Source organism: Protopterus annectens, chromosome 5.part0 (genome assembly GCF_019279795.1).
Source record: "Protopterus annectens isolate FY-2018-M chromosome 5.part0, PAN1.0, whole genome shotgun sequence".
NCBI classification, from domain to species: Eukaryota; Metazoa; Chordata; order Ceratodontiformes; family Protopteridae; genus Protopterus; species Protopterus annectens.
Window position 1 is genome coordinate 662502669 of NC_056735.1, and position 26205 is coordinate 662528873.

General features: G+C 36.9%; 1 protein-coding gene across 1 annotated transcript in view; it reads left to right on the plus strand.

Moving 5' to 3' along the window:
- Nucleotides 1-3817, plus strand: part of TMPRSS7 (transmembrane serine protease 7) — a 616461-nt gene extending 612644 nt beyond the window's left edge. Inside the window, exon 18 of the mRNA XM_044072510.1 lies at nt 2911-3817. Within this exon, the coding sequence (XP_043928445.1) occupies nt 2911-3081 (171 nt within the window). The 3' untranslated portion in view covers nt 3082-3817. The remainder of the gene's footprint in view (nt 1-2910) is intronic.
- The last annotated feature ends 22388 nt before the right edge of the window (nt 3818-26205 follow it).

Consider the following 26205-nt stretch of genomic DNA (forward strand, 5'->3'; position numbering starts at 1 on the left):
CAGTCTTTACAATCCACCAATATTGGTCAATATGGACTATCCTTGCAGGAAATAAAAGTCATAATTCCACATTAAAAAGATATGTGACTAATGAAGATGTTGCTACTAGCAAACAACTTTATATTTCATTGTTTCATCTACAAATTCAGCGCCTACTGCCCTTGAAGAATAAATTACCTATGCTACATTAAAAAATGGTAAGCTGGTAATATTACAATAGGGAATGGATGGAAAAGTGATAAGAAATTCATAGTTACAAGACAACTCATCCAAAGAAGGACACACTCAGGACTGTAGCACCACCATCTCCCCTTAAAGTACAACACAGCATTAAAGAAGAATTCATAGCCTTATGCATCAAAAGCAAGCATGCTACCTGCCATGCTACTAACAATGCTTTCCAATACTGTAGCACAAACATGGAGTCCCAGGGAGAAATGCTCCAGATGCATGTCTTTCTAATGTGGGAGGAAACTGGAGCACTCAGAGGAAACCCACATAAACACAGGGAGGACATACAGACTCCACACAGAAGGCACCCCAGCCAAAAATTGAATCAGAGAACCCCTTTCTGTGAGGCAACAATGCTACCGCTGCACCACTGCGCTGTCCAACTTGTCATCTTTCCAGTGGTTACCCGCCCACGATCACCATAAAAGTTTAACTGCCTTTATGGCACACTTGCAGTTGCTCTGGTGGCTTTTGTGTCCCACCACAACCTGGGCACTGTAGTAGTCTATCTGTTTTTATGGCACATTTTTAAAATCCCTAACGTCTAGTGTTTCCTTTCCACCCCACCACACTGTAATGATGTCCATGCTGTTTTAGCACTTGATAGATTAGTCCCTGGTGACTAGTGATTCCCCCTACCACCAATCCCCAAACTGAGGCCAGTGCTGTGAAGATACTTAAATTGAATGTATCCCTGGTTTCTAGTGATTCCCCTCACCTATGATGCCTGTCTTGATATTGGTGCCTATTAAGGTGCTCATCCAACCTCCTCATTCCCATACTGTGGTCATGGTCAGCAGTTGAATGTCGACATTTGTCCAAGGCCAATACCACAATGTGGTGGAGATGGCCATGCTGATCTTCATGGCTGAGTAATTCTTTGACTCACTTGGTATGCAGATGCTCTTCTGAAGGCAGTTCTGTGGGAGAGATCAGATGGCTGAATAACTTGTGCCTATATGCTGGACTGTCTCTTTAGCATTCAGCATGGTAGCAGGGCCATCCTTACGTGGTGCTGCATGTCTTTGTGTCACAGCACTGTGCAGAACCATTTTTGGGTGGCTGCTGAATACCAAAAAGGTATTGCTAAGTGTACACAGAGGCATACATGTTGTAGTACCTTCATGAATCCCCTATGTCTTATATATCATAGGATAGAGTCTGTTTTTTTTTCACATGATGGAGGGGGAAGGAGATACACTGGGAATTGTAAAAAAATATGTTAACATATGCAATGTAATAAGATTAGACTCTAAAAATATATTTTAAAAAGGTATTAAATTTCAATTTTCACTCATGTGGTACTTTACTTACATATAAAGTGATTTAAATGTAAAAATCCATTACATGCAATGTAATCAAGAATGACAAGCATACAGATAAATACCACCCCCCAACACACACACACACACACACACACACACACACACACACACACACACAAATTATATGAGCAACCTTATTTTAGAAGATATATTAATATCAAGTAACAATCTGGGAGGTCTGTTTAAATGTTCTCGGGGGGGGTGGTCTTTATGACTCTGCTATAATACATAGCTTTACAGTGCCACAGCAAGCCATACACCATGGTGCAATGAAACTGGATACATAATGTGCAGGTGTAAGCCATATTATTCACAAAAACATGTATAATTCGTCAGGCCATTATTCATTTTGATGTACCCCTCATCATTTGGATTTTATTACACATTTGTAGTCAGCGATGTATGCCAGATGTGAGCAGCACAGCTTTCTATGGATGGCTTGCGGGTATGTTAGAGCACCCTGAGTACTGACAGATGTCAGTATATGTTTTATAACATAATGCCTGAGGTCAGGGGTGATACTCTGTATTCCTGACAGTGAAATGCAGCAACAATGTTGCACATCACTGATTCTTCATTTGTATACTTCCTGTCTATCACCAGCAGTTTTGCTGCTCAGATATATCTCTCTTCCTTAATGAAGGCCAATTACTCCATTGTCTTTGAAATCCATCTATATATATATATATATATATATATATATATATATATATATATATATATATAGATATAGATAGATAAGTAGATTTATATATGGGTCTACTTGAGTAGACAGAATTTTCACTTACCAGAATTTTATTTTACAGAGACAACAACACCGAACTGTCACTAAGTAAAAATTACACACTACCAAAATTTTTATGTGGGAAATGAGACACTTGGCCAACAATGAAACTGAACATACTCCCCTCTGATTAAATATACCAACTCCAGGATGTAACTACAGTGGGGAAAAGGGCAAATTTCACCATCATGGCCAAGTGTATCATTTCATAGTTTGTTTCTACTCAAGTAGAGCCATATATATATATATATATATATATATATATATATATATATATATATATATATATATATATATATATATCTATACACACACACACACACACACACACACACACACACACATACATATTTTGATTTCCATTTTACTGTACACTAACCCTACAGTGTGTACAGTGTCCATGAATTACACCCAATAACCTGACAAAAGGTACTCCTAATGATTTTTTTTATTTATTTTAATGCAGCAGGCAAGGTCAATATAAAAATGGTATTAAGTGACTATTAAATAGATTAATGGTATCAAGAAAGCATAGAATAAAAATAACAGAACCTTATTTTATCATTTTAGGGTGACTCTGGAGGACCACTCTCTTGCCAAGAAAGAGGCAGTGGAAAATGGTTTCTAACAGGAATTGTTAGCTTTGGCTATGGCTGTGGAAAACCAAACTTTCCTGGTGTATACACGAGAGTGTCCAAGTTTACTCCATGGATTCAAAAGAATGTACCTTCAGTGGTGTGAAATATAAAAATTATTTGTTTCTCATTTTCTCTAAAAACATTCAAAATAGGCCTGCAGGTCTGTTTTGTAATGATTAAATATCATTAATGTCCATGTTGTATAGTTAAATAACAGTACAGAAAATTCAGACATAAATTAATAAATGTTGAATACATTAATTTACTTCTTTGCACGCAGTACCTGGTTAGATAAGGTCAGATTAGTTAGATATCTGGGTACATTGCTGTAAACAAGCCACAACTTCGTGTAAAATATTGATATGCATACTGGTATTACAAAACTCGTCTGTCAAATTCCCAGAATAATGTGCAATGCAGAGGGATTTTAGCACAGCTTTACGTTAGACGGATACAATAGTGCTATGTTTTTCTAATGAAATGGTTCTATAAAAATGTTTCAGCTGATGTAATGCAGGCTTCTTACATGTTAAAAAAAAACTGTTCAACACTTTTGAAGCAGAGGTTATTATATTATATGGTTGTGCCTCCATTCATTGAAGCCACATTTTTTGTTAGTTTTCTTACATGGGAGGAAAAGTTCTGTTTTGTTTCCCTCTCAGAACTGCAGTGTTTCATGAATTGTAGAGCTATAACATCATTTTTTCACACTACAAAAATGGAATTGATAGGAAATTTCTTAGCCAAAGGTTAGGTTCATATAATAAATGGATTATCAAAAAGCAGACCAGCTATAAATAACAAAATGTTGTTACCTTAATGATGATGAACAAACAATAAAGCACAAATATTTGCTGTAGAAGTCATTTTGTTTTAAATACTAAATTTATGTTAATTTATTGAAAAAAAAACTATTTAGTTACTTCATGCACTAATTCTAGGTAGAAGTGATATAAAATTTTAGTAATTCAGAAAGTGGTTGCCATTGATATTGTTCTGCAATATTTTTTCTTGTCTGTTTTGCACATGGGCTGAATTCTAAAACAATTTAAGCAAAAAGGTGAGACACTACTCCATGTTTTTAAACTATTGCTGAACATTACAATTCCAGAAAATGGACAGAGAATAACAAGTACAAATAATAAAATGCAGAATGTAAATCTAACCATCAGGACTATACATGCAAACCCATTACATATCACAGCTTTCTGAAAATAAAATATTAATATTCTTCCAGAGCTCAATACAGATACCCAACATCCTCTTTGCTGCAGCAATACAGCACAGCACCTATTAGATTGTGTGGAAGTGAGGTCATAAGGACCCTGACATCATACTCATTGACTCCCCAACCAGCTCTCTTTCACATAATTGAGAGTTATTAAATGGGACATGTGGAGCTGCATGCTGTAAGCTAAATGTGTGGTCTATGCACTATGGCACACAGCCTGTGGGCGAACCACCTTCCCCTTGAAACAAATATAGACCTGTCATTAAGTATACTGGCATCAGGAACATTCTTGCACGATATGGTGATACCACCGGCATATCAAACATGCTGCCTCTTGAATTCATAACAATTCAGGGAAAATGTCTGGCCATTATATTCAACCTGGCTGGGAAATGTAAGCATTTGTCATTAACATCTGCAAACTGCCATGTTAAGTCCAATAGTTCATAGTTTAATGCTAGGCTATCAGTTTGCACACTGTTACAAGCCTTGCCAATAACCAGAGGTCAGAATCAGACTTTGTACCTTGCATCTGTTAAGACATGGAATGGTTGCCTGAAAAGGTCTTGGTCATGCCTGAAAATGGCCTTTGGACCTGTGTACTTATCTGGTTAACAAATATAAAAATAAAAATAAAGTTTCTATGGAATACCACTGCTCCCCTGAGTGCTGGGTATATACAACTTCAACCATGTAACAGTAATATCGCCAAGCTTGGAAGATGTGATACATGATGCCATCCAAAACAGAATAACACTCAAGAAGCTGCAAAGTAGTCTGTGAGCAAATGGTAAGATAACCAATACATATATTTTTTACCACAGACGTATACACAATACACACATCTGGTGACTGTATGAATTACATCACATATTTGTAGACTGGCAAATTTCATGCTATCATCTACTCAATAAGGATGCAGTTATTTTAAAAAGCAATGCAAATAACATCGCCTTAATGAAATAAAAAACAGGTGCAGCCCTAAGAGAGCATAATTTACTAATGCAGGTAATAGCGACTGCCCACTACAGTCATGGCTGATTCATTCATCCACAACCCCAACTCACAAACACAGGGACAATATAATACTAAGAGTCATTCACAAAGAAGCCTAGTGTTCAAGATGATGTTTCCTGAAATCCAAATTCACATGGGCAGACACATCCTGGAGTGTAATCCAGGACATACTCAAGAAAAGAGAGCAAGTGGTCACCATATATGCCATGCTGCACAATATGATAACAGCAAGGTCAGCTGGTCTCCCATTCCAACGTGCTGCAGCCTAATTGCTACAATCACTAGCACCTAAAAATATCAACAGTATCCAGAAGATGGCACAGAAAATGCTGCTGCTGCACACTACCATGTGCATGTTAAGATGTAGGTAGGTCATGTACACTATGGACAAATGACACAACAAAATTAGGCACATAATTATATCCCATAACCCCCCACCCAAGCACAATGTATCAAAGGCAACATGATGTACATGACTGAAATAATGCATTGATGTAATACATACAAATCACACTGACCAGTGTATGTCACTTTTCCCTGTTGCATGAGTCACTGCCAGCATAAAAGCCATACAGTGCAGGTTACAATTCACTGTCACTGTCATATGCAAAAACAACAAGAACTGCACCGGATATGGTGGGTTGCACACAGCTGGGATTATGTCTTTCTGGGGTTCTGTTAGAAGCAGATGTCTATGTTTAGAATTATGTCTGCAGGATTCTGTGTTTAGAATTCTAACTGCAGATTTCTGTGATCAGAAGTCTCTATGTCTTTTTAGACCTCTGTGTTCAGAATACCTGTTCAGAATTCTGCCAGTGTAAGTATACATTTAGAATCTATCTAGTATTCTGTATGTTTTAGACTTCTGAGTTTAGAATGCTATCTCTGACAGTCTGGCAGTTGACATAGCGGATTAAGGAACTGTTAACAAAATGTTTCCTATGATCCAGTGGCGCAAGGTTTGATTCCCTCAGCCTCCAATACCTGTGTGACTCTGAACTAGCTACTAAAACAGCTACTGCTCCTGGTTTAAGTCTGAAAATGTCTCATGCAGATCTGTGCTCTGCCCTGGAAAACAAATACAAAGAAAACAGTCTGGGTTCAGAATCCTGGCTACCCTCGTGGAGGATAGTGTTTGATTTCTTTTACTTCAATTGTCTGATGTTCAAGATACTACTGAGTATTAGGGTATGGCCACAGACAATCATTGTCAGTCAGATGTGCCAACAGTGATGCTGTATTTGGCATTATTTCCCCGTCTTCAAGTCAGTGTGACCATGGAGTTGATATATTTAAGTTTAGGGAAAGGGCGGGGGGGGGTTGCCTCTTGCAAAAGAAACACTTATAATTTGTTTTTCTTGGCAGTTTTTGGGGAGGATTAGAGTCCACAGATTACTGAGACTTTCACCTTCAATATCTCATAGTGGAAGTCAGAATTTTTTCCATAGGATTTATAAATTCACATACAGAGTCTATACTAATCATTTACAAATGATCGGATTACTTGCCTCAGAAAGTCAATGTAGCCTACGTTATAGCTTGGATGCTACTTTTTGTTCATGTTTTAATATAGTGCTCTAGCACTATAATCAATAAAGATTGAAAATGTTGCCATAATATCTTGGAAGTTGATGCTTTGCTTTTATGCTCCTAACATTACTTTTGCACAGAAAACAACTCATTACTTGAGAATTAACTTATTTAGTTTTGTTCCTTTTCCTGTAAAACTGACTAAGAATCATGTAGAAGCATATTTCCAGATATGAATAATGCACATGAGGTTACAGGACAGGGGCCACACCAAAACATTACGCAACCATAAATCATATGAAGCAGGGATAGACAGCATACACTACTTTATGGGAAGTGCCTGTGATGTAATGAAGGCAACCTTTTGGGTGTATCAACAGAGAGTCTTCTATGTTAGGCTGAAAGAAACATAAAAGAAAAAAAATGTGACTGAGCTATATCAAGCATATGGATATTGCTGCTTGGTAGGAGAAACTTTATTTTCATTTATATTTTATTTTACTTTTGATTATTTATTGTCTGTTGGCTGAAAGGGATAGATTGCAGGCAAGCACACTGTAGCCTCCTGGAACTTAAGTAGAAATAATACATTCCTACAGATGAAAGACAGAGCACTCCAGACTTTATCTCAAATCACCCAGTGCTGTTTTGTGATTTTTCTGTGTAATTCCTTAGTAGGAGATGCTTTATTTTGGTTTGTATTCTTGTTTTACCTCTGTTTGTTGTGTACATTGATACTCACCCTCTATCCATCTCAAGGGGCTTAGCTAGCTATAACTATGCCATGACTGTGAGCAACAATGAACATAAGTTACTGTTCACACTTAATGTTAATAACATCTAGAGCCTTACTGCACCTTGTCAACTGTCACAACACTTAAGAATAACTATGTGATTAAGTACTTCCCTTTGTACAAGATAAGTTCAGTATACTTAATTTAATATTGACTTGTGTATTTGTGTGATTTCTTCATACAACTTAAATTAATAGTTGTTTTAAGTTCTGTGAATTGTCTGATTATTGATTTAAATACTTTGCTTTTTTTAATTCTTTAATGTGTGCAAATGACAAAATTTGTTTAAATGGGTATGCCATTAACAATTTGCTGAAGCATAAGTGCACTAAATGGTGGTGTATTTTAAAGTAACACAAGATAACAGAAACCTGTGGTCCTCATGTCAAAAATCAGATGATTTGCTTCCTATTATTTAAAGTCTATCTAGACTTCTTAAGGATGATTGCACTTGTATAAATGGCACACTTTGTAAAATTGTTATTACATATATTGAGTGGGCTGATGAGATAACTAATATTAGGCGAAGGGCAAATAGAACACATTTAGGAAAGAAGTGTACTCTGCTAGTAAAGATTGCTCAGCCCTATTATATGTTATCTTTAGAATTCAAAGTGCAAGTATAGTGCAACCTGAGGATTCAGAGCATGTAGGAGAAAATACAAAAGAAAGGAAGGAAGACGTTCACAATAAATAACTATGAAGAAAAAGAAGATGACTAATGTATATAATGCCAAGGAAAAATACTGAACAAAAGAGTGCTACTTTGGTATGTAATTCCCAGATTACAAGAAATGATACATTTGGTCAGTTGCAAAACATTCAGTGTGCAAAAATGACATCATTGTTCCAACAGAGAAGCTAGAATAAAGAGACAAGGAGCAGACAAAAGGGGAAAAATATAAAATGAACTTTGGAAGGATTGGGAAAATTTAATGTGAGAAAAATGAGAAGGACTTTTGCTGACAACATGGCTCAGGCTGTGGAATTACAAAGGCAGCTAGGTGAAAACTGTATGCTTACAAATTACATAGGTATGTAAACAGTGAAATAAATAAGACTAACAGTGATAAAGATTATTATTTTGAAACAATTGAAAGAGCAGAAATTATTGAATTACAGGTGGTGGAGTCTTCAAATCAGGTTGGAAATGATAAACTAATAATCAGAGATTTAGTTATTAAAAGAACTGATATGCACATGCAGAGAAGTTAATGAACCTTGAATGGTGGTATGCCTTTCCAGGAGAAAAGTATAGAACGTGAGTAGGGCATTAGGATGTCTAAATATAAGTGAGTATGGAGCTGTTTTTCTTCAGGTTGGATCAAATTATCTCATCTTTAAAGGCTCACTGACTTTTAGAAGGGAACCTACAGCCCTCTTAGATAACATAGCTTGTACAGGTCTTAAGACTTATTTCTCACACGTCACATACAGAAACAAGAATCAGGTTAGCAGGAATTAAATGATTTTTGGGGTAAATGCCTGTAGCAAAAACAATTTCATTTCAAAAAATGGGAATCAAAGCCTGGTTGTTTAGGACACATAGGATAGAGTCCAACTGTCAAAACAAGGGAAGAGATTTTTACAGCAAATTTATTACAATATTTGACTAACACAAGACTTATTTTGTTAGAAAATTTGGCAGTTTACAGATAGCAAAATTGAATTTGTTTAATCTGTGCTGGTTGTTAATGCAAGGAGCATTAGTAATATTTTTAACTGTAAAGGTTGATGCATTCACATAAGACTGATGTTGCTGTTTGTGAAACATTGTTAAAGAATAATAATTTGAAAGCAGTTCTGACAGGGTATATATGATTTTTTCTGTAACTCTCTTGTAAAACAAATCAGGAGGAGGTATTATGATAGAGATTAAACAGTGTTATGAGGCTTGTGGTTATTACATCTTAGATGACTTTATACTGATACATTACTTTTTAATGTTGTATGACTATTAATATTCTGTACTAGTATAACCCTCCTTTACAACTATCTGTAATATATCTTAATTCTATGTACTGTATTAACTTTGAAGCTTTTCTCCCTGGGCCTCTGCTGAAAAGGGGCTAAATTCAGCCCAGATGGACCTTCCTTGGAAATAAAGGCAATAAATAAACAGATAGATAGATAGATAGATAGATAGATAGATAGATAGATAGATAGATAAACAGACAATATGGAAGCAAAAGAGTCATTAAGTAAAACTAAATGGAGTGATGGATTCAGTGGGAAGACAGCAGAAGGAATGTGTTAAGTTTTGAAAGGGAAAATGAATGCAAAAAACAGAAAAAAAAATGTTTAACGTCATCATCTTGACACATGAGGCCACGGAAATAAATTTGCATAATAAAATAATAATTAAATTGAGAGATAAAAATATAAGAAATGGAAATGTACTGAAAATATGACATAGAAAGTTGAAATATACTGGATAGACAAATCAAACACAACAGCAAAAATTTGAAGAAAAAATTATATAAACACATTGAGTGTAATACAAAACTATTAAGATGTGGTAGTGATACAGATATACAAACTGATAATCTGTGGATAAATTCTAAAAGATTATTCTCAGACCTAACAGTTTGCAAATATATTTACTTCTTATGCAAAACAGTTTGGCTTCACAAAGCAAGAGATAATTTGTGTTAGTAATATCCAGGCAACTTCACATACTGAAATTAAATTTAATTATGTATGCAAACTGGACCCAAGCAAAGCACAGGGAGGCGATGGAATTAGTAATACTGACCTGTGAACTTACATCTGTCATTCACTAGGTCATGTAACTAGGCGAGATTCCTGAACACTGGAGGCATGCATTTGTTAAACCCTTTTTTAGGGAAAGGAAATAAGACAAGCTCAGTCATTTAGTCCCATAGATTTATTTTCTTGTTGTGGAAAATAACAGAGAAGGTTATTTTGGATAAATGAATTTCTAAATTGTAAAAGTTTGGACTTGAAACCATATATCAGCATGTGTATGTTGAAAATAGGTCTATTACCACCTGTTATGTGATGTTCTTTAATACCACCTGTAACATGATGTTCTATAAAAATATAACAGCTATAAGTGAGAACATGTGTTGTAATGTAATTTATAGAGATCTATCTACAGCCATTAATAGAGATACACACAAACAACTAGGTATTAATGAAATATTGATATGATGTATAGCTACATGACTTAAAAACAAGATATGTCAAGTATCATACAGCAATTGGACAGGTGAAATTCTAGATTACACTCAAGGTGTCCAACAGGGCTGTGTCCTATGTCCATACTTGTTTAGGTTGCAGTTTTCTGATTTATCTTTTTCATCTGAGATGTTCTATAGTTTGTATGCAGATAACTTGAAAATAGGAAAAACATGATTTCAGCTGTTGAGGCCAGGGAATGTCTGCAAAATAATTTGACTAAACTGACCAGTTGAGAACAGGAAAATAATATGTTGAAACATACATCAAAAACTAAGCACACAAGATTTGTGAGGCATAGATTGAAGGGTGAATCTTTAGTACTGCACACAGTGATTGAGACTGTGCATTCACTTATGGTCCTGGATATATCAGTAGATCCAGCATTATTCTTTTTTTTGATCATATCAACCAAAACAATTAATAATAGTTATAAAAACAGTAGTCTGTATAAAATGATTTATAAAGTCTCTGAAATCAGAAATGATAAAAACATTGTTTGCAAATTACATCAGACCCAGATTAAAGTATGGAATAATAATACTATGGAAACCTTATAAGAAAGCCAGCATGAGTAAATTGGAAAGAGTATAGCAGAAATATACCAAGGGCATCCATGAATGTGACAGTTCAAGTTAATATGAAAAATTAAATATCTGACTTTATTCAGGTAGACAACTTCCTCTGGGAATGTTTGAGGTTAACAAAGAGTAGTAAAGAAGCATCAGATATCCAGTGCAGAAGATTATATAGGAATGATGGTTGTACTAATTGGCTCTCTGACAGAGTAACTGACATATGGGATATACTATCAAATTAAAGGAAGTACTAGTTTAGATATTCTTTAAGAACAGCTTGGACAGTAATTATCAGGATGACTGTTTTGATATATTGGCAGGCTAGAAGGATATTATTGTTCATGACTGAAGTGTTTATTTTTTATTTAACATTTGTTAACTGGGAAAGTCCGACTTGAAACAAAGCCAATTTTCAGCAAAGGCGTGAAGAGAAATGCTCCAGGCACATGTCTTTTGTAACGTGGGAAGAAACCGGACCACCCAGAGGAAACCCACACAAACACAGGGAAGACATGCAGACTCCACACTGATCAGATATTATCAAAAGAAGGAGAGATCATAATGTGCTGTAATTTGACAAGCACAATGACCTTTAGATTATAGGGTAATAATTTTTACTAGACAGTTTTTTAATCTATATTGATTTATGGTGTGTTTTCAGAATGCATATTCCACAAGTGCAGGGAAACTCTCTTAGTAACCTAAGAAAATGATTTACTCATATACTATACCCTACTAGTCCCACTTCCTCCTAGCCCATTTCTCTTATCCAGATCTCCAAAATCACTCATTCCTAATAGCAATGAGGATTATACCTGATCTAGTCTATTTTACATTCCTATGTGAAATTAATCCTATGTATAACCAACAGCATGATCTTTCTCCTATATAATTTCTATGTCATTTTTTCATCTTGTAAATGTTATTTGTACTCTCTTTTTTTGTAACACTATTTTGTATCTATTTGAACATGTACTGACTATTTTGTTTGTTTGGAGCTTTTCTCCTCGGGCCTCTACTGAAAACGGATATGTATCCAGCTAGACTAGCCCGGTTAACAAATGTAAAATAAATAAATAATAAAATATACTATACATCAAAGTTGGACACATTGTATGTGACATTAGAGCTATGTAAAGCAAGTAATGAACATATGTGACCAAGAAATACAAACCTCAAAGCTCCACCCAACAAAAGAACACAGCAAACTTTCCGTACAGTAAACTAAAAGCACCCTACTGGCAGGTCTATATTATAGCAATAACCCACGCCTGGGTGTGGGTAATGCTGGATTTACCCATGGTTTGCGTGGTTTGGTCACGAGGGAGAAGCCCGAGGGACCAAACAAAGCCAACTGTGGGTAAATCCAGCATTACCCACATCCAGAAGTGGGTTATTGCTATTATACAATGACATTATTTAAGAAAAAAAATAATTACTTTTCTTAAATAATGGCATTGTATAATGCCTCCTTGCTGCCCTTCCGCAGCTGTCTGGTATTCTGCAGCAGTTCTGATGTACTGCGTATGCATATGCCTATGCAGTACATCATAGCTGTGGGCAAAAGCAATGAAGAAAGCAAGATCTCCATTGCTTTTTACTGTTTTGCTATGTTAAATGGGTTTAACATAGTGAGACAGCTTTAAAATAAGCAACGGAGAATCTCCGTTGCTTATTTTAAAGCTGTCTCACTATGTTAAACCCATTGCTATGTTAAACCCATTTAACATAGCGAGACAGTTTTGAAAAAAGCAATGGAGAAAGCAAGATCTCCATTGCTTTTTACAAACTGTTTCGCTATGTTAAATGGGTTTAACATAGCAAGACAGCTTTAAAATAAGCAATGGAGATCTCCGTTGCTTATTTTAAAGCTGTCTCACTATGTTAAACCCATTTAACATAGCGAGACAGGTTTAAAAAAAAGCAACGGAGAAAGCAAGATCTCTATTGCTTTTTACACACTGTTTCGCTATGTTAAATGAGTTTAACATAGCAAGGCAGCTTTAAAATAAGCAACGGAGATCTCCGTTGCTTTTTTTAAACCTGTCTCGCTATGTTAAACTCCTTTAACATAGCAAGACAGTGTTTTAAAAAAGACTTGTACTAATGGAAAAAGTCCGGGCGACCGGACCTTTTTCCATTAGTATAAGTCGATTTACAACGTGCACGCTGGCCAATCAGCATGCACGTTTTGGAATATTAATGGGGGGTCATGGTAAAATAGAACATCGAAGTTTCAAAACTTCGAATGTTCTAATATCGACCCCTATTCAGCGAAAGCTGAAAACATCGAACATACAGGACAGCAAATTTTTTCTAGGGAAAAAATTTGCTGTTCCAAAACACATACACACAACACAAGCACACCAAACAAACAGCAATCCACACACATATACACTAAACTATACACACACCACTAACTATCCACTTACCTTAACCCAAACCCTAACCCTAAGGTCCATCACTATCGCACACTCACTTCACCCGCGCCCTAATCCTAACTCACCTACCCCGCCCTATCCCTCATGTCCACACAATCGCACACATTGCTAACCTGCGCCCTCACCCTAACTCACCTAACCCATCCTAACCCTCACATCCATGCAATTGCACACATACCTAACCCGCACCCTAACCCTAACTAACCTAACCCACACTCAATCGCACACTTACCTGAACCCAACCTGTAACTTTCCACCACAGCGCTGAAAATACCAAAGCAACAGAAATGGACAACCAAATTCTTTCCCTAGGAAAAAAAATAGGTTTTCTGTTGCTTCGATATTTTCAGCTTTCGCTGAATAGAGGTCGATATTAGAACATTCGAAGTTTTGAAACTTCAATGTTCTAATATAGACCCCTACTGGCAGGTCAAGACAGAACATATTACCTGCCTGCCTGGACATACTGATCATTCTACCTTTTAAGATTTGAAGTTTTTAATATAGAAGGCCATACATATAGCTTCCTGAATGATAAGTATTTGATTCTGCCTTCATTTATTTGTTTTATTTACATTTCTTGACTGGGATAGTCCAGACTGGAAGGTTCAATTTTCAGTACAGTACTAGGAAGATAATTTCCAAATACCTACAATAACATGCTAATAATGCATTATTATTAGCATATGGATCACTTTATGATTAGCCATGAATAAAGCAGTGTAGATACAGCTGACAATTATAACATCACATGGTGAAGTAGCAGTCATATGAAAATTAACTAATTCTACTGTAATATTAACTTTCATACTACAGACGGTAAACTGATGGTAGAGTGTGGAAGCAATCCCAAATATGTATGCATGCATGCATGCATCTACACACGCACAAGTGCATATATGCATTTAATTATGTATCATTTAACCTTATTTCAATGTTTAAACATGATTTGGTTGGGATATCATGATTATAACTGTAAGTCAGCACTCTGTTTTTGAAACAATTAGCATTTCTGTTAGGTTTTTATTATTTTACTTGAATACTGCAAGGAAATATCAATCACATTAATAGAGAGAAGTGACAAACAGTGAGAAAGGGAAAGCATACAGCATGGTCATAGGACAGTGATCAAACAAGGAGAAAAAATCTGTAAGCCTTGTTTTGTTTCTCTCAGTCAACCAAACCATTACTATCTCAAATATACTATTGTGACCCACTTGAGTTGAATCATTTTTAGATTGTGATGTTTACACTAATTTATGTAAGTACTGGTGTGAGGGTCTCAAAAAACAAGATCAATATAGCGTACCAAAAGATAGATCTGGCCCTAAGTGACCTACTTATGGAAGGGGTGATTGATGTGGACACCTAGAGATATCTGAAAAATGATAAGCCTAAAGTACCTACTATTTTTGGTATCCCCAAAGTACATAAGGACACTTACAACCCTCAAGTATTGGTGTACTGCGGTGGTGGTGCTGCGGTAGCATTGTCGCCTCATAGCAAGACGTCCCGTTTGATTTTCAGCTATAGCATCTTCTGTGTGGTGGCATGCATGAATGGGGCGTGCCTTCGTTGAAGGTTGTGCATCAGGGCTGGTAACCCGGTACGTAAAAATCCACTACCAATCATTAGTGGACCGGAGTTCCGCTGCGGTGACCCCTAACCGGGAAAAGCAGAAAGACACAAACATGTAAGTATTGGTGACCCCCAGAATATCCATCAATTTTGACTCATAAATAATAGAGTTCATTAGGAATGCTCCCCCTTTCTTATCTGGTTTCATCACCCTTATCTTGTGGTTGTACCTAAAATAGTCTAAAAATGTTTTCTCATCCTTAATAAGGTTAAATCCACTCCTATTTTTGAAGATTTCTTTTCTAAGTTGTTTTTCTACCACTCGTTCAAAGTTGGCTAGTTGGGGGTGTAGTGGGGGTTAAAAACACTCTTTCTTTTTAAAACATCATTGTTCACATTCTTATCTTTTCCATGGAAATTCAGTTCTAAATTTAACTTTCTTATAAGCATTTTAAGATCCACAATAAAGTTAGGTAACTCACACTTCTTTTTTGGTATAAATTTAAATCCCTTTGAAAGAAGATCAAAATGTTCCTCCGTCAGTTCTACATTGCTATAATTAAATATGTGGAAGTTGTTATAACTTCACCTAAAACCAACATTAGGAATGCCACCTATTTTATCTGTTAATTCCTTCCTCTCCCTCGACCCCGACCCTGACCCTCACCCATCCTCCTCTCTGATAATGAAAATCCTAATTGTAATGTAGGAGAGGTCTCCCCATTATTCTTTCCAATCTGCGGAGTTGGGGGAACTCTAAAGAGTCAGACAGGTTAGGGATGTTTTCTCTCCCTTCCTCTAAATTTCTGTTGTTATGAGGTATGCCCTTCCTATTCTGTTTACCTGTCAACTCATCCATTTTGCTTCTGTAATAATTATTACTCTTCCCATAACTTTTTGGCATAGGATAACTTCTATTTTCCCTATATTCTATAATATTCCTTTGTAGTTTTTTCATTTTCCTTTTAATGTTTACAGTACATTTCTCATCCACTCTATTTATAAGCTGGTGATATTTTTCTTTTTCTGTATCAACAGTAAATAGCAAGACACCTACTATTTTCTTATTAACCTCCTCAATCTCCTTGTGTAGGCAAATCATAATTTTCTCATTTTGTCTAATAATAACCCTAATAATGTCCAATCCACATTTGTTAAAAATCTTCAATAGTTCCTTATGATATTCAAACCCAGTTACTACATTATTAGAAATATTTACACACCCTTAGTCCTTTAGGAACTATTCGTAGGTTAAGACATTCATTTAGGTAATCATTATCAATACTCAAAGGTATATATTTGGTCATCATGCCATACAGTTTATCGAAACTACTATTGTAGGTATCAAGTTAAGCAGCAATAACATTACACCCTGTATCAACATTATTAAACACAATTTTGTGTTGGTCTTTCAACTATTTGCTCAAATCAACAACACTTTTAACTTGAACAGCATTATCTAAACAGTCACCTCTTTGTGTTCCTTCTCTTACAGCTGCCTCACTGTTTTCTTGCCTCAATTCATCCATTGCATCATTTTGGGAAGAAAAATGTTTGGGGATTCCAATACAATCAGTTCCACCCATATAATTGGCTTCAGTAGAATTAATATCCCTTTGGATACACTCCTAGCATCCCCAATGACATGTGGATGCTCATAGTTGTATTTTTCATTAAAAACATTTAGCTTAGTCCTGTGAACTTCCTGGTTAATCATACCCAGTCCAGCAGCAAGCACTGAGCCAAGGGAATGCCCAATTTAAATGTTAAAAATGCTGTTGCCTTTCATAATACTGTGCTATAAAAATGTATAGCTATTTGAAGAACTTGAGCAGTAACCACTTTATTAACTAATAAATGAGACCAACCACTTAATTCAGTATGTTCACTATTAAACCAGCCAAATTCATGTTGCCATAACCCAAAAGAAGTCAGTCTACCAATCCCTAAACTGGAAAAGAATACTAAATAAGTAACTAAATAAATAAGAGAGCAGCCCAAAGTTCCCAAAATAATTCCAAAAGTCACTTGACCAATATTGATAAACCTCCAGCACAAAGAATCCTGCTTGTTCCATATGTAAGTTCTGGCCTACAGCCTTCTGTGCTCTGTGTTGTCCTGCTCCACATGTTGGCTTCCTGTTAATGCTTAAGATGTCCTAGTATCAGTTCTGATCTATCCTGCTCTGCTGTGGAAAATAGACCTTGCTTGGCTACTGGTGGCTTTTCAACCTCTTCTCCTGCCTACCCATCTACCTTTACATGACCCCCCCCCTCCCCTTCATCTTCTCAATCAACTGTCTGCCTTCCTGGCATCCTGCCCCCTACATACTATTTCCCCATGGCAATATCTTTGTGCCTCAGATCCCTTGACCCACTTTCATTTCCATTCAATACTCTAAAATCCTTCAGTACCAAAAATAGAGGCAAGGTCTATGAGAATGTTATAAATGCCCAAATTATTTCTCAGTCAAGATCCAGGCCACTGTCTGGTTATATGACATGCTCACAGTTACATAGCAAGCATATGAAAGCTAAGGGTATCAAATTTTGCACTACAGGATAATTCCCGTCAGAAACTTATAGCCTCAATCTTCTGAGCTAAAAGTGCCACACCCTTATCCATATTTCTCATAAGGCTCCACAATTCAGCTTTTCTTCTCCCATCCTACTTAAGACAATTTTGTTGTTGTGTACCCAGCTTAATCTCCATTCAATACAGTAGGAACTGGCCCAGGAAAAGCTTGGAACTCTAGCAAGTAATTCTTCACCAGCATAACTTGGAAACATCTTCCTCTCTCATCCTGGCTAAATGCATCTTCTAGGAAGCAGTATTCTGAGCTCCAGATCTTATATTCTTACTCCAAAGACAAATTGATTATTTCAAAACATCATTTCCTTAGTTTCATTCCAAAGGGATTCCCTTAGTCATAATGCCTCCTCCTTCCTTCCATCAGTCAATATCTCATCTGATGGCCTGGCCAAGGCCTGAACATAGATGGCTGTAACTACCACTCTATATGCATAATTAATATTTTTTTACATAAATTACACAGCTCCTTCCTTCCATCAATAAATACCTCATCTTCCTTCTTACCTGCCCAAAAAATAACTCCTTTCACAGGATGATGGAATGCTGCAAGAGGTGATGTAGGCAGAGAAGATGAATATGAACACAGAAAATGAGGTAGTAACAATATGAGGTAGAATACAGATTTACCCTGGTGCAGGATGCTCGGGAATGACAGATAAGGGACAAACAGAGATGGAATAGCAGTGTATACAAAATGACACATGATGAAATCTAAGATCAAAGAGAAAGGAAAGAAATATTACATCATGAACAGGGAAAGGAATACACTGGGGCAGAGTGCAGGTAAGTGTCTGTCATTTAAGGTAGGAGAAGGGGAATCATTGTAATATATCATTTTTCAGACATGTCAAGGAGGTGGATTACAGAGTGAAAGGGAGAATAAAAAAGGGAGTTATGAGTAAAAGTGTAATACTCAAGGAAAAGTATTACCTCATAGAGGACCTGGTTCTAAGCTGGAAAGACTACAACACTCATGAACTTCAGATTGATGCAGAGTCAACAATAAAAATAAAAGAAAATTAAGCTGGGTGACACAAAAAATGCAAATGGTGGAACAGCCTATATTCATTGGGACTGGCAGAACAGTTAGCTGGATTAGACACTATAACTTCCTTATAGACTATCCTCACTAGTATCTTACTACCTGAGTCTAATCTGTTCTTTAGTCATGGAAAGACACATGGAGTAATGAAATCTATTTACAAACAATGCTCAAATCGCATGTCACTAGTGTAAGTCCGATATTAAGTCTACAAAGAAAGACTTTTGAATAAAATCCTTTTCCGATGGTTATGTCTGGCATTTAGTGCAGCGGGTTAAGTCTGTGAGCCATAGTTCTTATGGTACAAGGTTTGATTCCCTCAGCCATCATTGCTTAGTGAAGAATCTTCAGTAAATCACTTAACCAGACATTGGTTCCAGGTTGCCCCTGAAAAAGGACTATGTGTCTATTAGTCCAGCCTGATTAACAAATACATATTAATGTATATTTTCATTAAATATTATAATTCCATGCAAGGTGTTTGCAGTGGTAATTATTCTGTGCTACAAAAATGCCTAACCAGTAAGCTAAAGTATCTTGTCATGCTTGCAATCAAATAGCAGAATGCTAACTACTGTTCTTCCATGCCAGAAAATGTCATGAACCTTTTACAAGGGAAAAGAGCAGTCCAAATGTGATAAAAAGATCAATACAGAGGGCACAACAAAATGCAGCGTCTGTGATCTCTGCAACAGTACAATGTCTAATAGCTTATGCAAGCCTCTATTTCTACCACTATGGACAATGTAAATGCAGAGGTCTGGACACAATCAAATCTTCCTAGAGGACAGCAGTAACACCAATATTCCACATCTCAAATGTTGATAAATTTCGATGTGTTAATGGAAGAATCCTGTAGTGAGATAGATTCCCATGAAACTACTTATGATGTGTGACAGGTGCCAGAGAGGGACAAGGAGCAAGAACTTCAAACATAGCAGGAATACAGTGCACATATAAGCACATTATGTAAGAAGAATAATGCTAGCAAGAAGGAGAGTCCTGACAAGCTTCCTTCTTGAAACAGTATCACATAAAGCGTGGCTTATAATTAAGTTATAATCCACAACTGTGTATGGGTATATCAGAATAACTACTCTTTTCAGGTTTTTTATTTATTTATTTTACCTCAGCTAACTGTGTAGGATGACTAGTCCAAAGATCCTTTTCAGCCACAACATGAACAATAAAGGCAAGTAAGGCAGTGCAAAGCACATAGGGGAAACATGTCTTACAGCAAGAGGAAGGCAGGCAAACATATATTACAATAATAACAATAGCAAAATCTTAGATGCAACAGTGAAAAGAAGTGTATGCACAATAAATGGCAGACCAAACGTGACAGCAAGCTATAAGTGTATAACAATACACAGTTATGAAATACCACAAACTGCTAGTCAAGTAATTTGTTATGGGTAACAAATGGTTCTGCTAGAAAAAATGCACAAAAAAGAAAAAACTCTATACACTTTAGACAAACGATAGATACAGAAGTCAACATAAAAAGCTAAAATGTATAGTCAACAGTAAATACACAAAGATCTATAAATGAACTGCTCAGCTGGCAGATATTCAACATATATAATTAGCTCTAAAACAGTTGTCACATAAGGTTGCAGTCATTAGTAAATAATTTTTGACTCTGTATAGGAGTCAATGCAGGCTAATCAGTATCTATGAAACAGTTACACTGGTTATCTAAAACTAAATGGGCTCTAAGATTTCTCTTGAAGGGCATTGTGAAAGTATGCCTTCATACAGAGGGCTATGGGCTCAGGAGATGCACTTAACAATGAATGGTAGAGATGGAATCTATAGAGGCATTCAAGAATGGGGCAGGAAGAAAAGGGTAGGGGGTGATGCAGAGATGGAGGAGCTGTAGAATGTTAAAGCATTTGAAATGCATGACTAGGTTATTGCCTCTTCCTGCCATTGACAAAATGTAATTCAATGCACTATACTGTCACAGACATTTTCAAGCAAGAGACACATTCATAGAACAAAGAAACATTTCTCCTACTATATACAAAGACACAACCTTCTGGTGTATACAAAACAAGCAAGGCAATGTACTCATGTAGTACATAACAGACACATACTCATAAATAAAATGCAGATGCCCACATCGCTAGGATATAATTACTGGATCACAGTAAGCATATTCAATATTACCATAATTGGAATTATTAAGGTATGGTGCACAGGGGTTATAACTATGCACTGTAGGATGATACTGCACAATGCCACAGTGCAGCTCAGGGATGGTTCTACAAGCACTATGCAGTGGGACCATTTTGTGAACATTTGGCACAATCAAGACCGGCACAGCTAAGCAATGGCATCCACATGTTACAAGCAGTTAACTTAGTGACCACTTTGCACAGATCCAAGACAGAGAGAGATAATAAATACAAGCAGTAAGCTGGTAGGCCATGGAATGACTATTAGGTACAGTTAAGGGATGGTTCTCAGTGTTGCAAATACAGAACTGAAAAACCATGACAAGCAAACTTGGCACAGCTAAGCCAAGAACATTTAAGGTTTGGCTCCCTCGGATCACAAGAAGTACACTGCAGGACCACAGTAAGCACATTAGGTGCATTCAGGAGAGGCATAGCCAAGGATAGGGTACCTACATGTTGCAAGCAGTGCTCCAGTAGATCATAAATGTGCATATTAGCTACATGTACAACTGTAATAACTGGCAAACAGGACATACAGCATTACATTTCTGCAACCTACATGCTATATCTCTGTGTCCTCTAGTTCTATTGTTCAAGGGTCTGTTATTTGCACTGATATTTTTCTTAAAATATTTATCTTTGTAAAAGATTACTACTATGGTTAGTGTACAGGAATAGCATGTTTGCACCTAACTCTTTGAAGTATGGACATATGCTTACTGAATGCACAAAAGAGATGGCATGTCAAAATCTCAAAGAGGTGGTATAGTTATTGGGAAGAATCCAACTAATTATGCTACCCTTGGTCCCTGTTATAGGGTATCACTGCTAGCTGTCAGGGTGTGTTGTATGATGACTAGATGTAGCAGATTAATGCCTTCTGTCAAGAAAGGATTTATCTCCAAGTAACTAGTAGACAAACAAATGCAATATGAGCATAGTTCACATACCAGCTGACCAGACTCTCTGGATAGTGGTAACTCTGATTTATATTCCTAGTCCTTACCTTTAAACTATGGTCCTAAGGATGGCACAGTGGTGATCAGAGTTTGTAGGGTATAGTCATGTAGTGTGCAGCATGCCACAGAGACAGGCTACACTTGTAAAGCACAAACTCTACTGATCTTCCTGAGTTATCCAGACACCCAAACTGCATCTTCTATTCTGCAAAGACTCACTCAGTGATATTCTTCTACAGCAATGTACACTGGTGTATGCATCTTCCCCAGCTGATGTGATACAGTAATGTGTATAAGTAGCTACAGATCCATGGACAATCCAGAATGGCACAGGGGGAAAAAACATGCCAGAAGTGTGAATCATAGCTAACACATTCATGTTCACTGAATTGTACTCATTACAGCTGACATACTCACATGTGCTATTTGTACTATATGCCCTTATGGTGGTAAGTGTGGCATCTATGACATTACTTATTCCTGGGACTCGAGAAATGCTGAGCTCATTGACAAGATGACAGCTTAACAGCAGAGCTCTGATAACCAGTATTTTTTTAAGTCATTAGTTTTACAGTTTTAGCAAATGTGGTAGGAATTAACTGCACAGAAAGTCATTTTAAGTGGTCTGTGGCTCACCATGAGGCTTAAACTTGATGCAGTAATTTCCACAATGTAAGGAACTGTCGCAGGAAGTCTGAAGGAAAAGATGCATTGTATAAAAGTGACCAGGACATAAAAGTGTTAAAGGGAAGAAATGACTGTTAAGTGTATACTGCAGAATCATGAAGCTAAGTTAAATAGCTAGAGAAGCAAATGGACTGTGTGCTGTGGAGAGTAGAGGTCAATGAAAATAAACCATGTCATAACAATTACTTTATTATTTGTCCAGCTAGAGGCATGTAAGTTTATAACGCATTTTTGAGAGCTTGGAGGTCAGTCTTCAAGACTATGTATAAATGTGGAAAATGTCTACTTTTCTGAAGGCAGATGAGCTTGAAGATTTGAATTTCCAGAGGCAGAAGTTGAAATGTATGGAGGCAGCTGGCATTTGGAGAGGCAATCTAGAACTGGAGCCAAAATGAAGGTCACGTTAGAGTTGAATATCCTGCAGTTTTTTATATATATATATATATATATATATATATATATATATATATATATATATATATATATATATATAGTTAATATAAAGATATTGTAGCAGAGTGAGACCTGGTGCAGATACTCCTCAGGTTCCTCTGAGTGGGTGACCTCAGCATACAAATTTAGTGACTGGCTAATGGTTACCAGAGGGACATACAGTCTTCTCTGATGCTGTAGACACCAGAAGAAATCTGGCTACATTGCAGTTTTACAAGTTGATTCTCTCTGAATTAGTGCTTTGAGGAGGCATTGTTAGATGCAAAATGGGGGATATCTTAAACTGGGGCCTGCTAAAAAAGTATTTTAGGACAGTAAGAAGATAAATGCCAACCAGCATAACTTGATTGCTCATGCTACCTCTCATGACTAGAGTAGAGATGATAAGAAAATTACATATTATCTTCTAAGAGATGAGGCAGGTGGTAATAGCTGTGTTCATCATAAGGTGATGCTTGATTCTGCTAAGTGTTTTTCAGGAGTAACACCATGGATTGTAAATTAACAACAAATACTGGTGGGTGGGCTCTAGTAATGCCCGAGTAATATCAGAAGCTTTTCCATATTTCTCTCACCTATTTCTTTGAGGGTCTGCTACTATTGTTTTCCTTGTTTGTGGCCTAGACCACAAACTGAGTTTGTCCAACTGCTAGTTAATACAGTTTGAGACTTCACTAGTGGTTTCCTGGAAGTTCTACCTGGCACACCTCTCAACCTCTTAGAGCAAGAAATCTGGACAAAGTCAAAAATAATGGGGGAACAAAGGCCCAAAAATATAGACACTTTTTAAGCACTGCTTTGACAAATTTAGAAAGTAGATAGAATAGGAGGTTTTGCATTAGCATGTATTTTCTGAAGGGTGTGAAGTCTGAAACTCAACTGTCTGTCATTTTCTGACTCCAAACCTCAATAATCTGTCAGGGATTTGCCAGAAAACAATTTTATGAGAAACAGACCAAAATATGAGGCAAAAATCTGTGCATTCTGTGAAAATCTGTACAGCTGAGAGGTATGCGACCTGGTAATCATTAAGCTAGAGGATGCTGAAACTCTCAAGTACTTTGTGATGTGGTGATTACAGAACTATGTTTCATCTAGGAATGCACAGGTAACTGTGCTGCTCTGTAGTAGATCTGACAAACTGTATCAAAATGAGGAAGAATGCCTTCCAAAAGGGCACTTGAAGGTTGGGTGTTGAGATAATGAGGAACGAGATTTTTGGGAAATGCATGTGCAAAAAAGGTTGAATTTTGATATGTTTATGGAAGTCATGGTAGTAGTAGGTAAATGCCTTATGTCCAAAAATCATGCTGCCTCATGAAGCTCATCCAAACTGCCGTTCCACAATATACTGGGTTTTGTTTGGATGCTAGACCACCCCAAGGAGCACTCAGAGCAAATTCTTTGAATCATGGGGACTGGGATGTCTATGTAGAATATGTATGGTGTCCTTTATATTCAGATTACATTAATTACTGGTTGCTGTAATTTAATCTGGTGTACTTTGTATTATGAATTATATTTCAAATGTTAGGCCTTCACTAACTGGTATATTTGGATACTGTACCTTTCAAGGGACAAGAAGAGAAGAGCTTGTTGATTCTTCCCGAACTGACTGCATGTAAACAGCATGCTTGTCATGCTGCAGGAAGAGATAATTATTTTATTACTCTAGTGTACTGAAATGCATGAAGCACAAGAATGGTTAAGATTAATAGTGGTTAACTGCACATGATGGGAATCTAGTCTGCACAGATTTGCAGAAAAAGCATGATCGAGTTCCAGCCAAAGCAGCTTCCTTTCATCTAGAATGAAGCACCTCCCTGTGTATTAGATATTAGTTTGATGAAGTTCATGTCATATAATCTATTGGCTTCCTTCATGTCTATGGCTGCAGTTCTTTCCAGAAAGGAAAGTGTTCTGGACCTTCACATTCTAGCATCAGAGATTTTGTGGGCAGTTGTTTGAAGGACATCGAAAAAGCGACTACCTTCTGGATTTAAGTATCTTTGCTTTTTTTCACTGGAAATAGCTTCTGTTGCTTACTTTGAACTAGCCTGAACTGTTTTTTTTACTGATTACTGCATTTATTTTAAAATCTGCACTTAAAGTTACATTTAGTCGAATTTAATCGAAAGTTTGCTTGTTTGTTTGTTTAATTTAACTGTGGATGCTGCCCACTAAAGTGTGCTAGCCTGTGTAACTAATTTATCACTGTCTCTGCATTTTCTGTGTGTTTCTACAAAAAAAACAAAAAAAACAAAAAAAAATCCTTGTTTTCCCGCCTTCCTCGACTAGTTTAGACCAGTATACAGGCATTGCTGTATTCTGGGCTCTGGTGTAGTTCCTGTGTTGTCCATTACCTTACTTGGATACAGGGAAGTTTCTTTGCTCACCAGTGGGAGTGGGGAGCCTTGAGCAGCCTACCTGTCCTTGGGGGAAGTGACCTCAGCACAAGAAGCTGTAGTAATTGGTTGTTTGGGACCATTCCTAGCTCTTTTGTAGTTCACTGCTTAAAATCCCCGTTTGCACGGCTTTGCGCGGTCGTGCGCATAGCCCGGTTAAACAAGGTTAAACTTTTTCTGGCTCCGCCAAGTCTGCTCTTCAATTTTTCCCTTAGAACTGTTCTACTTGCAATCTAAACAGCCTATATTCTATCTGAAAAGCTCAGCACTTGCTCCTAAAGCATTTTTTACACAGGTAAAGCACTCTTAAACAAAGAAAGTACTTCATTCACCTAAATTCTGTTGAGTACCCATTTCCCTATAGGTCCTTTCTGACTCAGTTACACAGCAATCTTTTTCACTATTTCTAGCATGTCGAAGGGTCAGTTGCTGGCGTCCTCTCCTGTTCAGCTGGTGAATCTGGGAATCTTGAGGCAATGTTACAATTGCCTCATGTACACAGACAACCCTCTCCTCCTCCCAACAAATACAAATAT